The sequence below is a fragment of the Berghia stephanieae genome, chromosome 5, assembly GCF_034508935.2.
Source record: "Berghia stephanieae isolate SIO BIC M18660-M18661 chromosome 5, UCSD_Bste_1.3, whole genome shotgun sequence".
NCBI classification, from domain to species: domain Eukaryota; kingdom Metazoa; phylum Mollusca; class Gastropoda; order Nudibranchia; family Aeolidiidae; genus Berghia; species Berghia stephanieae.
In genome coordinates this window covers 80152711-80168842 of record NC_088364.1, presented here as the reverse complement: position 1 = coordinate 80168842, position 16132 = coordinate 80152711, and the positions used below count along the sequence as shown (strand labels likewise).

Genomic DNA, 16132 nt, shown 5'->3' with positions numbered 1-16132 from the left:
GCAGTCGTAAGTTTCATTGGGTTTTTTTTTTGTTTTTTTTTGTTAGACTAATTGAAAATGTTAAAACTCTGAACCGTTTCATTTCAGGATAGTGAAGTCTTAGTCTTAGTATCTCGCATCTAAGCTGTCTTTAAAAAAAAGTAATTGAAACATGGACATTTTGAATCACCACAACAAGTAGCAATTCCTATAGATAGAACGAAGATGACGTCACTCAAGCCTTTGTTATTATATTTTGCCATCCGCGTTTGTGATTTATTCTCACTGAACTGTATTAACCAGACTACAAAAGTTCATGGTTACACATAGTTTTGTTTGTTGGTCCGTTATACTTCCGGATGGCAATTTTGTGAACTTCTTAGCCAAGCGCATACTATCTATAGTTGGACGTCAGTTTGTAGTAATTTACTCCTATTACCACTGGCAAATAGTCAAAGGATAACACAATGTCCTCGATTGCTGGGGCTTGGATGTTTTGACAATATCCTCGATTGCTGGGGCTTGGATGTTTAGACAATGTCCTCGATTGCTGGGGCTTGGATGTTTAGACAATGTCCTCGATTGCTGGGGCTTGGATGTTTAGACAATGTCCTCGATTGCTGGGGCTTGGATGTTTTGACAATGTCCTCGATTGCTGGGGCTTGGATGTTTAGACAATGTCCTCGATTGCTGGGGCTTGGATGTTTAGACAATGTCCTCGATTGCTGGGGCTTGGATGTTTAGACAATGTCCTCGATTGCTGGGGCTTGGATGTTTAGACAATGTCCTCGATTGCTGGGGCTTGGATGTTTAGACAATGTCCTCGATTGCTGGGGCTTGGATGTTTAGACAATGTCCTCGATTGCTGGGGCTTGGATGTTTAGACAATGTCCTCGATTGCTGGGGCTTGGATGTTTAGACAATGTCCTCGATTGCTGGGGCTTGGATGTTTAGACAATGTCCTCGATTGCTGGGGCTTGGATGTTTAGACAATGTCCTCGATTGCTGGGGCTTGGATGTTTAGACAATGTCCTCGATTGCTGGGGCTTGGATGTTTTGCAAAAAATAATATAAACAAAAATGAATATAACAGCTTTCAAAAAAAAAAAAGAACAAAATACCAAACGTTCGGGCTCAAAACTCTTCTTCAGCTCACAATTGAATTAAATCTGTCATTTATTAGAATTGAGTTGAGACAAGTGGTTATCCCGACTGAGGAACTTTTTGGATTTGGAGAATTTCAAAGGGGCGTGTTAAAGTGTTAACTCTCTACTCCTTACTAGTAATTTTCCGAATTTTCCCTGAAACATCACAAAACCCAATACAAAAATAGATTCTTCTTCCCTCAAACAGAAAAGCAACAAATACATTCTATACATAATATTGTTCAACTAAATAAGCTCTACAATGCAGTGCCACGTATTTATAGCAATGGCGAAAACTTTTCTTTAAATTCAGTGATATATAAAAGAAATTGGAATGGTAAAATTGTTGATTTACATCTTATGGATGGTAAGGAGTAAAGCAGGCTAAAGACATATTACTTTAGAAAACATTTCTTTACTTGATTTTCTTTTCTTTTAAAAAGTATTTCTATGTTGATATCGTTTTAAATATTGAATATGTCTGTATCTAATAGCTGTAGTCATTGTTTAGTTAATGATATATATTTTATTTTTGTAAAGCGCCGAGAGCTCATATTGCATGAGCTGTTGGCGTTTATAAGTGTACGGTATTATTATTATTATTATTATTATTATTATTATTATTATTATTATTATTATTATTATTATTATTATTATTATTATTATTATTATTATTATCATTATTATTATCATTATTATTATCATTATTATTATTATTATTAAACAAAACTAAATCAGGTGCTAAAAGTGGATGCATCAAAGACAAGCGTGGAAACACCATCATGGACAAAGACTGCATTCTAAACAGATGGTCAGAATATATTGAAGAACTTTTTTTTGATAATCGAGGAGAAATGCCTATGATAAAAGAACTGGAAGGGCCTTCTATAATGAAAGATGAAGTTAGGAACGTCATGAAAAGCATGAAAAATGGAAAAGCTGCAGGACCTGATGCCATAACAATTGAAGCCTTGACTGGCCTGGGTGAATGGGGGATTGAATTCATCACAAACCTTCTAAATCAAGTGTATGACACAGGAAAAATGCCAACTGATATGAAACGATCCATTTTTATAGCACTACCAAAAAAGCCAGGGGCAGTTGATTGTGAACAACACAGAACTATTAGCCTAATGAGCCACCTCACAAAAATTCTTTTGAAGATAATTTTACTAAGAATAAGAAATAAAATACGACCTGAAATTGGGGAGATGCAATTTGGTTTTGTTGAGGACAAGGGTACCAGAAATGGAATATTCACATTATCAATGCTGATGGAAAGATGTATTGAAGTAAATAAAGATCTGTATATGTGTTTCATCGACTATTCAAAAGCCTTTGATAAAGTACAACACGAAAAACTATTCAAAATTCTATCATCCTTGGACATTGATGGTAAAGATTTAAGAATATTACGGAATTTGTACTGGGAACAAGAAGCAGCAATGCGTGTTGACAACGAGCTAAGCAGTTTTACACCTATTAGAAGAGGAGTTAGGCAGGGGTGTGTTTTGTCTCCAGATTTATTCAACCTCTATAGTGAAATGATATTAAGAGATATCGAACATAAGAAGGGGGTGTGTATTGGAGGAAAGAATGTAACAAATCTGAGGTATGCAGATGATACGGTTCTACTGGCAGAATCTGAACATGAACTACAAGAATTACTGGATGTTGTAGTCAGGAGTAGTGAAAATATGGGACTGGAACTGAATATATCTAAAACAGAATGTATGACGGTATCTAAAAATAATAACCCACCAGCCTGTGTAATAACAAGCAGAGGACAAACAATACAACAAGTTGAATGTTTCAAATATTTAAGCTTCAATGTAACATCCAATGGAAAATCAGATTGTGAAATAAAGAAAAGAATAGGTATGGCGAAGAATGCATTCAACCAGCTGCATACAATTATGAAAAACAGGAATATTAGCATGAAAACAAAAATCAAAGTCCTGGATTGCTATGTACTGTCTGTGCTGCTATATGGTTGTGAGAGCTGGACCATAAACAAGACCATGGTTAAAAGACTGGAGGCAGTGGAAATGTGGTTTTACAGAAGAATGATGAGGGTGTCATGGATGGAAAGGAAAAGAAATGAAGAAATTTTAGAAATGGCAAACAGAAAAAGATCACTGATAACAAAAATCATCAAACGCCAAGTGGAATTTTTAGGACACATTATCCGCCACACTGGTTTGGAAATACTCGCCTTGACTGGAAAGATGAATGGAAAAAGAATAAGAGGAAGACAAAGAATAACGTATTTGAAAGGGATAAGAACTTGGACAGATGAAGCTGAGAAAGGTGGCGCTGCTTTAATAGAATTGGCAAGAGATAGATCAGCTTGGCGGAAGATGACCTCCGACGTCTGCTTCAGATATGGAACTACATGAGATGAGATGAGATTATTATTATTATTATTATTATTATTATTATTATTATTATTATTATTATTATTATTATTATTATTATTATTATTATTATTATTATTATTATTTTTATTATTATCATTATTATTATTATTATTAAGGAGAGGGTTAATCAAATAATCTCTCTCTCTCTCTCTCTCTCTCTCTCTCTCTCTCTTTATTTTATTTTCTCTCTACCATTAGTGTTAACACACATGTTACTGCACAAGGGTGTGTTTTCTAGGGAAATACTATTACGAACCTATCTTTTAAAAATTATTACTTACCACGTATGTCGGAAGAGGCTGCAGTGGCCCATCTGACGGTTTCTGGTCGAATGGCGAGGACATGGCGCCTTTCTTTAACATCTGAAGCATCAGCTGAGCATATAAATTGCGATTTTTCCTGAGAGGAAGAAAGAGATACAAATGTTTAAACAAAATCGAGGCTGTGGCAGAAGCAGAGTATTCTGATGGTTTCACTCTACAACGTTATGACGTTAGAACGGTTATTATTATTATCATTATTATTATTATTATTATTATTATTATTTTATTATTATTATTATTATTATTATTATTATTATTATTATTATTAATTATTATTATTATTATCATCATTATTATTATTATTATTATTATTATTATTATTATTATTATTATTATCATTATTATTATTATTATTATTATTATTATTATTATTATTATTATTATTATTATTATTATTATTATTATTAATATTATTATCATTATTATCATCATCATGATCGTCGTCGTCGTCGTCGTAGTCATCATCATCATCATCATCATCATCATCATCATCATCATCATCATCATCATTATTATTATTATTATTATTATTATTATTATTATTAATATTATTATTATTACATTTATTATTATTATTATTATTATTATTATTATTATTATTATTATTATTATTATTATTATTATTATTATTATTATTATTATTATTATTATGATTATTATTATTATTATTATTATTATTATTATTATTATTATTATTATTATTATTATTATTATTATTATTATTATTATTATTATCATTATCACGCTCATGACTTCTAAATATTAACATACATAATGTTGTCAGATTGTTTACGTGTCTCCTCTTGTAAGCAATCATCGTAATGTACTACATTAAAAAACAAATAATGTAATCTGGTTCTATAAATTAAAAATAATAGCCTGAAGGATTGGTTTTGTTACCGATACTATAATGTCAATATGAAACGTCAAAATTAATCAGTAGCCATTTGTGAGGAAGAAAAAAAAAACCATTCCGACCATTGGGAAGCAGCGATATTCATTATCTCAAATAAAATATTAGGTCTCTCTCTCTCTCTCTCTCTCTCTCTCTTTCTCTCTCTCTCTCTCTCACACACACACACACAAACACACACACACACACAAACACTCTCTATGTGTGCGTATCTATGTGTGTAAGTGTATGTGTGTATGTGTGTGTGTATGTTATGTACATTTATATGTGTTTAGACCCGCTTGTTTGCATTTCTAAATTTGCACGTTGTTGCTGTCTTGTCCAAACTCCAATTTTAAAAATGGAAAGTTTGAACAAAACTTAAGATAGAACCTAGATAGATATCACGTTTAATAAATGATTCTACTATCACCCACACTAAAATGATTGTGTTATGGGGACTACAATGTTCTCTCCGATTGTTATACTTACGAGTGATTAATCACCCATTGGTTGTCATCGACGTCCACTTACTATTGACTGTGACAAGGGCTGACGTAAATCATAGATAGTATGAAGTTGACGTCACTAAAGTCTTTGTTATTGCTTTTTGTCATCCGCGTTTATGAGTAATTCTCACTAAATTGTATTAACCATATTATAAATGTTTAAGGTTACACATAGTTTTGTGTGTTGGTCCGTAATACTTCCGGATGGCAATGTTGTGAGCTTCCTTGCCAAGCGCATTCTGTCTATAGGGACCCAAGGTTTTTAACCGGTGTCCCAAGTTTGAGAGTTTTTGCCAAGATAAGAGCCCAGTTAAATCGATCGATATTTGAATAAGGACGAGTTTTCTGGCTAAATTTTTTATTATACGTTTTATTCCAGAGTACGGCAGTTAACCGGTAAAAACGATTTTTAAAGAGCATGACGTCACTGAATTGGAGAAACGTGGTCATGTCCCGTCCTGAATGTTAAATGTTGCTGTTGACCACAGACCCCGTGTAAAGCGCTTTGAACACATTTAGTGGATATTGCGCTATATAAAATCTCAATACCTATACCAGCTTTTTTGTCATCATACACGTGGGATCTAGCTCAATCCAGTCCAGTATGTGTGTTTGTTTTTAGGGGTTTTACGGCGCTTGAAACACATTTAGGTCATACCGGCGCCAGTAAAAATGAAGAAGATTGGATAGTAAAACGATTCTAGAATTACAATTAAAAGGACTGGAGGAAAAAGTAAGACAAGGGGGAATTCGTTGAAATAGGGAACAGATATAGATTCCATGTGCACAACATCAGTGTGCTTAGTTTGAGATCACTTAAAAGTCTCACCCAGACACCAGCAGCACAAGTCCCCACTAAGAGGAATACACTCAAATGCTTACATTATACATTAAAAATAACAAATATAACAATAGATAATAGAGAGATGATTTATAGGAAAAAGATATCATCTCCCAAAATAATAACTATGTATTTGACTGTTTCCCTCCCAGCCAAGCACTACAACCAGGGCCAAGGCAAAACTTAGTAATCTCATTCCAAGACAAAGACAGAAAGCAAATTGGAAAACAGATATAAGGGGATAGAAGACACAGTAAGTACAACCCTGCCCACTATGGAAGGCCAGGAACCCCACCCAGAGTCCAGTATATTGAAGCCGTTTAGAAGATCTTTCTATCTCTTTTGGTTTGAATTACACCACAAAGACTCATTGTCATTGGAAACTGGTCGCTGATGTCACGACAAAATGGCCGAATTAGCGCAGGACTTTCTTTCATCATTCAAAATGATTTAGATATCTTACAATACTACTATTATTAATAACAACAATGACAACAACAACAACAACAACAACAAAAACAACAACAATTATCACAATAGCATAATTAACACTAACATTGACAAGAGTGTGGAAAAGCATAGCCGGTGTTAGAGATAAGAGTCGATCGCAATGAAGACAAAATGTGAAGAATTAGCTGGGCGTAAAAGGACATTGGATCCCAAAATCTATCCCAGGCAAAACTAATTGACTATATCTTAGATCTTAAAGCAGACAAAACAGCTGGACCATTGAGTTATCTACGGGACATATCGTCGGTCGGTCTATCACGCATTGCTCCTAAGAAACGGAAACGGAAACGCGTCATACTTCATTGCTACGATAGATCCACAATGGGAAAACATCTGTGGTCATTCTGTACGTGTACTATCTCCTATAGTTTAAAGACATATGCCGTGACAACTGGATTCCACGCAGTTGATTTATTGAATAAGTGCGGTCAATAAAGATTTACCAACACTCCTAGAAGTCGTGACAGTTCAGGATCCTAACCATATTGTCGTGGCGCCCTAGGATCAATCCGGACAAGGAACATCACGCCTGGCATTTGTCATGCTTTATCTGTAGTGGACAGCTGACATTATTGCTTACATAGACATATCTTTTTTACAGTCTTCCAACTTTCTGACGATGAGGAGGATATGGCTGGATAACCAGACAATGGCGGGGATATATTCTGATAAACCGACGACGAAAAGACATACATTAACCCTCCCCTTACCACCTGCAGCAAAATAGTCACATTTGTTACGAGATACATTCAGAATTATTTTGTACATCACAAATTTTGAAGAGTGATCTTTGTTTAATTAATAAGCACATAAAGTTGTTTTGTAGAGAGCTTGTTTTAAGTTTTAAAAATCCAATTTTCTGCTGGGTAAGCCTGGCATTTTGGGAAAATACTGAAAATGATCGGTAAGGAGAGAGTTAATCCTAAAAATCTTTAATCTCTTTTAAATACTCGTATCACCACAAGAATTTTAGGGGTTATTTGAACAAATTATTTATCACGGAAACTAACATTTTCAAACATTTAGATGACTCCTCAAAAGATAATCAAACGACTTGATCCGCTTCTTCATAGCATGCCTCTTTTTATTTCCATGTTTCCTAATCATTCCGACATAACTTAGACAACAAGAAAGGAAAGCAAATGAAGAAGCAAAAAGAAGATAATGTGCCACTATTGTTTCCCTTTCCAAATGTTTTTTTAAAATAGATTTTAATATAAAATTGATGAGTCCAAAGTCTATAAGTAAAAAAATCGCCAGTTATGGCTGGCATAATTTTTTTTTTAAATCAGTAAGCATTATAAAAACCTATGTGTAAATCAGACCCATTATATTTTGTTGGATTGACGAATCGAATACGGTAAAAATTATTCATTTCCGTTGCTGGCTAAATGTAATGAAAAACAAGAGTGTGACGTCAACCGCATTGTATCTATCGATCGTTTTAACTAACTCTGAACCGTCATTCATTAAAGATCAAAATTTCAAAAGACGACAAAGTAGTATTCCGATCTTATGTATAATTATTTCATTTAATCCTATCACGATTGACGAAACGTGAAGAAACACACCAGTACAATCAAATTCATCCTAACTTTGTTAAAGTACATGAATAATATCAAATCCTTCAATAAAATTTAACGAGATCATTCCATCTCATCGTTACCATCTCAATAATGGTCTATTTCATTCCTAAATCCCACCAACAGTAAAACTCTATTAAAGCAATCCCCCCTCTTTGTAAAGACGAGCCAGTTCACACACACGGCGATCATAGGGCGTATCGTCTAAGCCGGCCCAATTTGTTTTATCCCTAAATCCAGGGTGGATTAACGCCTATACATCTGGGATAATGGCACCCGTGGTTCTATGGCCGATCGGACTCGGTCGACCCCACAGGCATGCCCTTCTCCTCCAGATTTGCGGCATTATTTGTCGCAGTATTGAAAACCAAACTGAACTGGAAGCGTAAGACACCCAAACGCTACCATACGGTGCCACACGGTGCGTCCAAAAGGCATTTCAAACTTCGCCAAGCATGCCCAAACAAGGCTGTAGATATAAAGTTTTTGGTGACTACCATTCCGTTTTGATTCATAAAACATATTCTTATTCATTGTAGGTCAATTACACTGATTTATATTGTTTAACCCTTAAGTTATTTGATCTTACTTTATTTTTTATTTTTATTTGATGACAATGCATTGGGAAATGTGTGAGTGTATGTGTGGGTATGTGTGTGTGTGTGTGTGTGTATGTGTGTGGTGTAAGTGTGTGTGGTTATATATATATTTATCTTTTCTATAGCGTGCTCAAAGCGCTTTCACTAACCAACAGCAACACTTAACGTGTAGAATGAGAAAAGACGTCTTAGGCGACTTTGCATTTTTTCTTTCCGATTTTACACCTGAGCACGGTAAGAGAATATGAGTAAAGGGCCTTTTCCAAAGACTCGATCAGAGCAGGGCTCGAACTGTTGACGTTCCAGACAGAAGGCTAGTGTTATACCACAAGACCACATAGCTGTACAAAACATTCCGTAAGATTGTGTTTTTCTTGTTTAGCAATGAGATTACGTCTCAAACATTTCTAGGGATCTAATAAATGATGTTTTTACTAATCTTTTACTTAACACATGAAAAAAAGTATTTTTAAACCGATCATATATTCATGAAAGATAAATAAATTAAACAATGAAAAATTTGAGAATCGTGAACAGATTTAACTTGTAATAATATCTTATTTCTTCATTCTAAACAAACCAAAAAAAAGAGCATTGTCTTCTCACAGCAGTAATATTATACACACATATTACTATCTGATATCGCTCGACATACGTTAATCCAAAGTCCTTTGTTGGGTCGTGTCATATTTGCTGTCATTATGATAGGGGGTGACCCCCTAACGTACAAAGATTTGGGCCAATGTATGGCTAGGAACCCATTGACTACATGATTAGTGCCACAAAGTTCCCATATCAAATACATGATTTACTAAATGAAACTGAGCTATAATATGACTTTAGGATATCATTCAATGTAGAAGTTGTTGATTTATGACTTGTAACCACCTTTCTAAAAATCAAAACGATCTGTACGAAACAGTACGAGATAAAACAGGAAGGAAACATCTGTGGTGTATTGCTAGAATGTCTAACCGATAACCAGGAGATCAGAGGTTTGATCCCTAGTCGAAGCAGGCTGACTTTTTGGGACGATCTTTCGTACATTTTTCTTTCCGCTTTATCTGACGATACTGTTTCGTGCAAATCTTTTTAGAGCTTTATCTTACACCAGTGCCTGCTCCCAAACTTGTTAAACGTATTTCTATTTATAGAACAAATTGTTGCTTTGTTTATCGTAATTCCTCTGTTGATTCTATTGTAAGATGGTTTGACATTAATAAGAGAGAGAGAGAGACAGAGAGACAGAGAGAGAGACAGAGAGACAGAGAGAGAGAGAGAGAGTAAAAAAATATTATAAAAGCTAACGAAGGAGAAATAAAAGAAAAAAGGAAAATAGGAATACCGTAGAACCGTTAATCAAAAAGACAGCTTAATATAAATATAATGATTATGTCAAGGAAAAGGTTTATAAATGTCGACATAACAAGAAGTTATAAAAACCTTTATTGTCGTTTTCTCGCCTCATTTCACTGAATAACAATCGGTTGCTTATTTTACTTTCGTAAATAATTCTTAATTCCAAGCTCAAAATAACTGAAACGACCCTTGGTTTTGTTTAAGTAATACGATCAAATGGCGAGTGTCTGGTTTTTAGTTGACACGATCATATGAAGGATTTTAAAAATCAAGAATGGAATTCTGTAAAGACAGATCTCTATTTCACACATTAATCTCGCTTGACTTAATCCATATTATATCTCTCATGCTTAATGGGCTTAACTCTTTCCATACCAGCCATTTTCCGGATTTTTCCCCAAAACTTCACAGCCAACTAACAGAAAAAATATACTTTTTATCACTCAAACACAATAGCAGTAAAGTTCTTGCGATACATAATTTCTTTAGTAAAACATGCTCTACAACCGTACTGTTCATTTTCTTTTAATTTTATGATGTACAAAGGAAAAATGATTAAGAAATATGTTGTATCGTAACGAATGTGACGATTTTCTTGTAGTCGGTAAGGAGAGGGTTAACTGCCGTACGCTGACAAAACGTTTACTTCATATGTGAACCAACATATCAATCTGGTATTAGGTCGGATTGGATTAGATCCAAAAAACAAATTGTCACGAAATCAAATTGACTAGAATTAGGAAAGTTAAGGGTATTCAAGTGAATGAAACAAAACTCGCCCTCCTTAATAACAAAGTCATTCAAATTGAGTCGAATTTTATAAGTTAAACTTAAAATAAAAAATGTCGACATCTGGTTGACCCCCACAGAATGTCCATTTTATCACGACTGGTCACATGTCGATTGATTGGCATTCCAGCATCAGAAATTCTTGTACCAGAGATTTAATTTTTAAAAAACAAAACAACTTGAGCTTTTATATAGAGCAATATCCACTAAAAGTGCTCTAAGCGCTTTAACCCTCTCCTTACCACCCATAGGAAAATCGTCACATTCGTTACGATGCAACCGACAATTTTCTTATTCTGATTTCATGTGTTATAGTTAAGTTATAAAAACTCGACGCTTTGTTGGAGAGCTCATTTTTCTGAACATAATGTAGAATAATACAGGTCCTACTTGTTACTATCTGTTTGAAAAATATATCTTTGTGATGGGTGAGTATGAAGTTTCGGGTATAATTCTGAAAATAGCTGCTACGGAGAGAGTTAAATGGGATCCGTGACCGAATAAATACGTAACATATAGAATGAGAAATGACGCATGCTAGGCGATATTACAATTATTTATTTTTTTCGACAGAGACAACGCTGTTAACTTAACGGCCCGGAGTGAAATGGCTTGATAGAAATCAAATTGTGGTTGTTGGAAGTAGGTGAGAATTGCAGTGATTATCTCTTTCAAGCAGAGAGGTATCAAGAAAGGGAAAGTGGTTTTACGACATGACCAAGATAGACACTGGCTCAATTTACGACCACTTTGCGGCAGGTGTGTTGTAAATCATCAACAAGTCTGTGAATACCGTTCTCCCATCCATAGATCGATGTCAGATGTGTACTGATAATACCCCTACAATGAGAGCACCCTGTACTAGTACTAGGTACCCCACTACCCTTATTGAATGGCAAACGATTAAAATGCAATAAAGTATTTAATAGTCCATCTATACAGCACACATTCGTCTTTCATGAGAAATACCTTTTCAAATAGTTCAACGGGAGCGAAAGGTCATTTTCGTACGCTATGGACACATGCAGCGGGGGCAGCGTGGCTCAGCGGTACGGTCTTTGCGTCGTACCCGACAGGTACCGAGTTTGATCACCTGCTGCTATGCTGCGTGACCTTGAGCAAGTCACCTCGCCCTCGCTCAATTTGCGGCGCTGCACTGCGGCTGACGCCTGGGTTATTCCAGTCTTTCCTTGGAATAGACCCTAGAGACAAATTCCCCTATGGGATGAATAAAGGGAATTTTATTATTTTATTAATTTTTATAATTTGGGAACGGGATTGTGCGGCGTGAACTTATTTGCAAGTCCGATAACCCAAATAGTTATGGACTCGTTGTTGTAATGACATACTCTCAAACCGACGCAAAATATTGTCCATTACATTAATGTTAAATCAACCCTAAGAAATCGTCCGATAATCAAATTTGCGATTATGTACACGTCTGTATTGTCCGTGTCTTTACTTATAGATAGTATGCGCTTGTCTAAGAAGCTCACAACATAGCCATCCGGAAGTAGAACGGACCAACACAGAAAACTATGTGTGAACTTGAACGTTGAGAGTCCGGTTAATAAAAAGTTAAGTGAGAATTATACATAAACGTGGATGGCAAAAGACAATAACAAAGACCCGAGTGACGTCCACTTCATTCTATCTCTATCTTGAATGTTAAAAAAAAAGGAATACATGAGTTTCAAAGCGGATAATATTTAACAAACAACGTTATTAATGAATTATGTTCAGCGAGCCCTTTTCTGAGCTGTGATGAGATATTTATAACTACATCAATCTGACGATAAAGAAATAGAGAATAATAATGTGATTTTTTTTTTCAACTAGATAGTTCCTTTCGACAAATTATTGCCGGAAACGTGGCTCAGCGGTACGGTCTTTGCTTCGTACCCGAACGGTACCGAGTTCGAATAAACGCTACGTTGTGCGGCCTTGAGCAAGTCACCTCTCCCTAGCTTAGTTTGAGGCGCTGCACTGCGGCTGACGCTTGGGTTATTCCAGTCTTCCCTTGGAATAGACCCTAAAGTTAATTTCCCCAATGGGATGAATAAATGGAATTTTATTTATTTATTTTAAATTTCATTTATATTTCTATTTATTTAACACTAGATTGATGGATTGGGTCTTTGTGTCTTTGGTAGAATAAAACAACAAAATTTTAGGGGACAGCGTGCTCAGCGGTACGGTCTTTGCTTCCTACCCGAAAGGTGCCGAGTTCAATCGCCCGTCGCTGCGCCGTGTGGCCTTGAGCAAGTTACCTCGCCCTAGCTCAATTTGCGGCGCTGCACTGCGGATGACGCCTGGATTATTCAAGTCTTCCCTTGGAATAGACCCTAGAGACAAATTTTCCCTATTGGGATCAATAAAGGGAATTTTAATGCAAGTATAAGGCAATAAAATACAACATTACATATTTCAAATCGGACATTTTTCTTATCCCCACTACTAAATTTGTATACCCTCGTCTTGTACAAATCCAGAGTTACTAATTGCACTTTATTCTTCATTAATTTCAGAGTGTATTGCCACTCTACTCGGCCCTCTTGTTGTTGTGCATGACGCAAGCAATAAGTAACCAATACATCAACTCATGCCAGTATAATGAGTGACCACAAAAGCCATTTAGACCCGTGTCCCAGTGGTCCATTGATTGTTTTGGTTGGCTCCGGGATGGCCTGGTCAAGAGGCCACTCCAGACACCAACATTGGAATCGAGGGACGAACCGATGACACTTGGGAGATATTGGATACTGTGATATTTATTATGATCAATTCCAAAATATGAACGGTAATATCGAACGTACATAATCGCAGGTTTTTGAGGAAGGATAGAGAGAGAGAGAGAGAGAGAGAGAGAGAGAGTAAGTGTGTGTGTGTATGAGTGTTTGTGTGTGCGTGTGTGCGTGTGTGTGGGGGGAAGTAGGGGAGGGTGGTTAGGGGGCACTTTGTTTACAATAAATAAATAAATAAATAAATAAATAAATAAATAAATAAATAAATAAATAAATAAATAAATAAATAACCCCAATCTTCTTTCAAAATATCTGAGTACAATTAATCTGACGCAGACGTGGACTAACAAAATTGTCTGGCGTGATGGTGGTCTGATAATGATTACAATAGAAACGGATCTCTGGTAAATTACAATGACCATCGATGTTGTAACAATATAAATGTTTAAACAGCTGATTGTTATTCTCTCTGACTGCAAGGTTTCATATCTAGATAAACGTTTAATACTTCAGAATGGGAGAGATCATAATAAAAAATCTTGAGACTTTTAGCACAATGAACGAGAAGTAAGAAAAAGGCCATAAAAGTACTCATAAGTCCAGGATAAGACCTCAACAACCTTAGCAATCAAAGTCTTTGAAAATCGAATAGTAATGACCAGGACAAAAGCTTTACCAAGGCAGCGAATGGCCATGAACAGAATACAAATTATTCAGTATTGAAACAATGAGGCAGAGGCGGATCTGGGTGGCGGGGCATTAGGGAGCCAGCTCGCCTCATGTCATCCTTAATCCAGCCCTGTAAACAGGCGAGGGGGAGATCTAAAACAAGGGGTTTACTGGTGAAACCGACTGTAAAGCACAGGACGCCAGTCTGAACATGGCTGACCCAAAATAAAGAATCAAGGGTAAGTCGCCGTGTAACTGGCGGAGGTAGGTCTATAAGGTCTCCCCTAGGGTCGTGAAAAACGAAGGAGGAATTGGCGGATAAAAATAATGAAATGCCAATCGAGCATACAAAAAAAGAAAAGTGAAAAGATTACACTGGCGTTTATGTTAAGGGAACAACGCTTTGATCATAATAAATGGCACTGGATTAATAGGAGAATACAAAGCAATGAGAGAGAGAGAGAGAGAGAGCGAGAGAGAGAGAGAGAGAGAGAGAGAGAGAGAGAGAGAGAGAGAGAGAGAGAGAGAAATGTGAGGAGAGGTTAATCTGAAAGCACATAAACACAGCATGCGTACACAAACTATAGGGGATGTTTTATCAATAGATCAATGAAGTATGTACGACCTAACAAAAAAACGAAGCTCATCCAGGGTTCTCTAATTCTAGTCTAAACCAAACACGGGAATTAAGGAAACAAAAACGTCATTGGGCTGGTAAAACAACACAGACTTTAGACCATTACGTGGACAATCCTATCAAAGAATCGTCGGGGATATCACTTTCATTCTAAAGCTTCGATATATGAGTTAGTGGTTGAATCTGAACATAGTACTTTGTGGAACCGATTCTCTATAATTGCAAACAAATATAATATGTCACATACACTACACGGGTAGATAAGGTATCAACTTTCATATTCTTTTTATTTTTAATTAATTTTTTTTTTTTTTTGTATGACAAAAAAGAAGTATTGTGCTTGTTCAACCATTGAAATGCCCAATAAAATTTTAACGTTCGTTCTCACTTATTATTTTACAATATCAGATTAGAATTAAGATGGTATTCGTGTTGACCAAAATAGAGTACCTAATCTGGATTCAGAAATTGGCTCTTCTTTTCCCTCCACTTCACGACGCTAAACTTTTCAGAAACGAGATTTATCGTACTTTATTTCATGATCAAGATCGCTCTCTTGTTTTCTACATTAAAAATTATTAGTTTCTTTTTCTTTTTCCTTTTTTGTTTTTGTTGTCAATACTAATCGTATAACAATTACATGATTTTTATTTCTCACAGAAATTACAAACAGAAAAAAATGAAAATGGGAAATTGGTTGCTGAGTGACATTTGCTTTTGTTTAAAAGGGTTTTACGGCGCTTGAGACACAATAAGGTCATATCAGCGCCAGTAAAAAGGAAGAAAAAGAGATAGTAAAAAAAATTCGAGTGTTGTAACAAAAGCCCCCAAGACAATGTAAGACAAAAGGGTATTGGTTCAAATAGGGAACAGATGTAGATCAAAGTTTGTACTTGGTTTGAGATCACCTAAAAATCGAATCCAGACACCAACACAGGATCCCACTAAGATAAACACACTCAAACGTTTACAAGATACGTTCAAAACAAAGATATAACGATCAGTACGAAACAGAAAGATGATTTACCATGAAAAAAATATCACCTCCCAAAACTGACTATACATTTGACTGTTTCCCTCTTAACCATGGACTCTGGCAAGGGCCAGGACAAAACAAAGAAATCCCATTCTAA

General features: G+C 35.6%; 1 protein-coding gene across 6 annotated transcripts in view; it reads right to left on the bottom strand.

Annotated features, from left to right (window-relative positions):
* LOC144973680 (centrosomal protein of 112 kDa-like) overlaps positions 1–16132 on the bottom strand; it is a 108889-nt gene that overhangs the window by 46551 nt on the left and 46206 nt on the right. For all 6 annotated transcript variants that reach the window (XM_078916456.1, XM_078916459.1, XM_078916455.1 and 3 more), the window contains exon 5: positions 3826–3943. In XM_078916456.1, coding sequence (XP_078772582.1) covers positions 3826–3943 — 118 coding nt within the window. The remainder of the gene's footprint in view (positions 1–3825; positions 3944–16132) is intronic.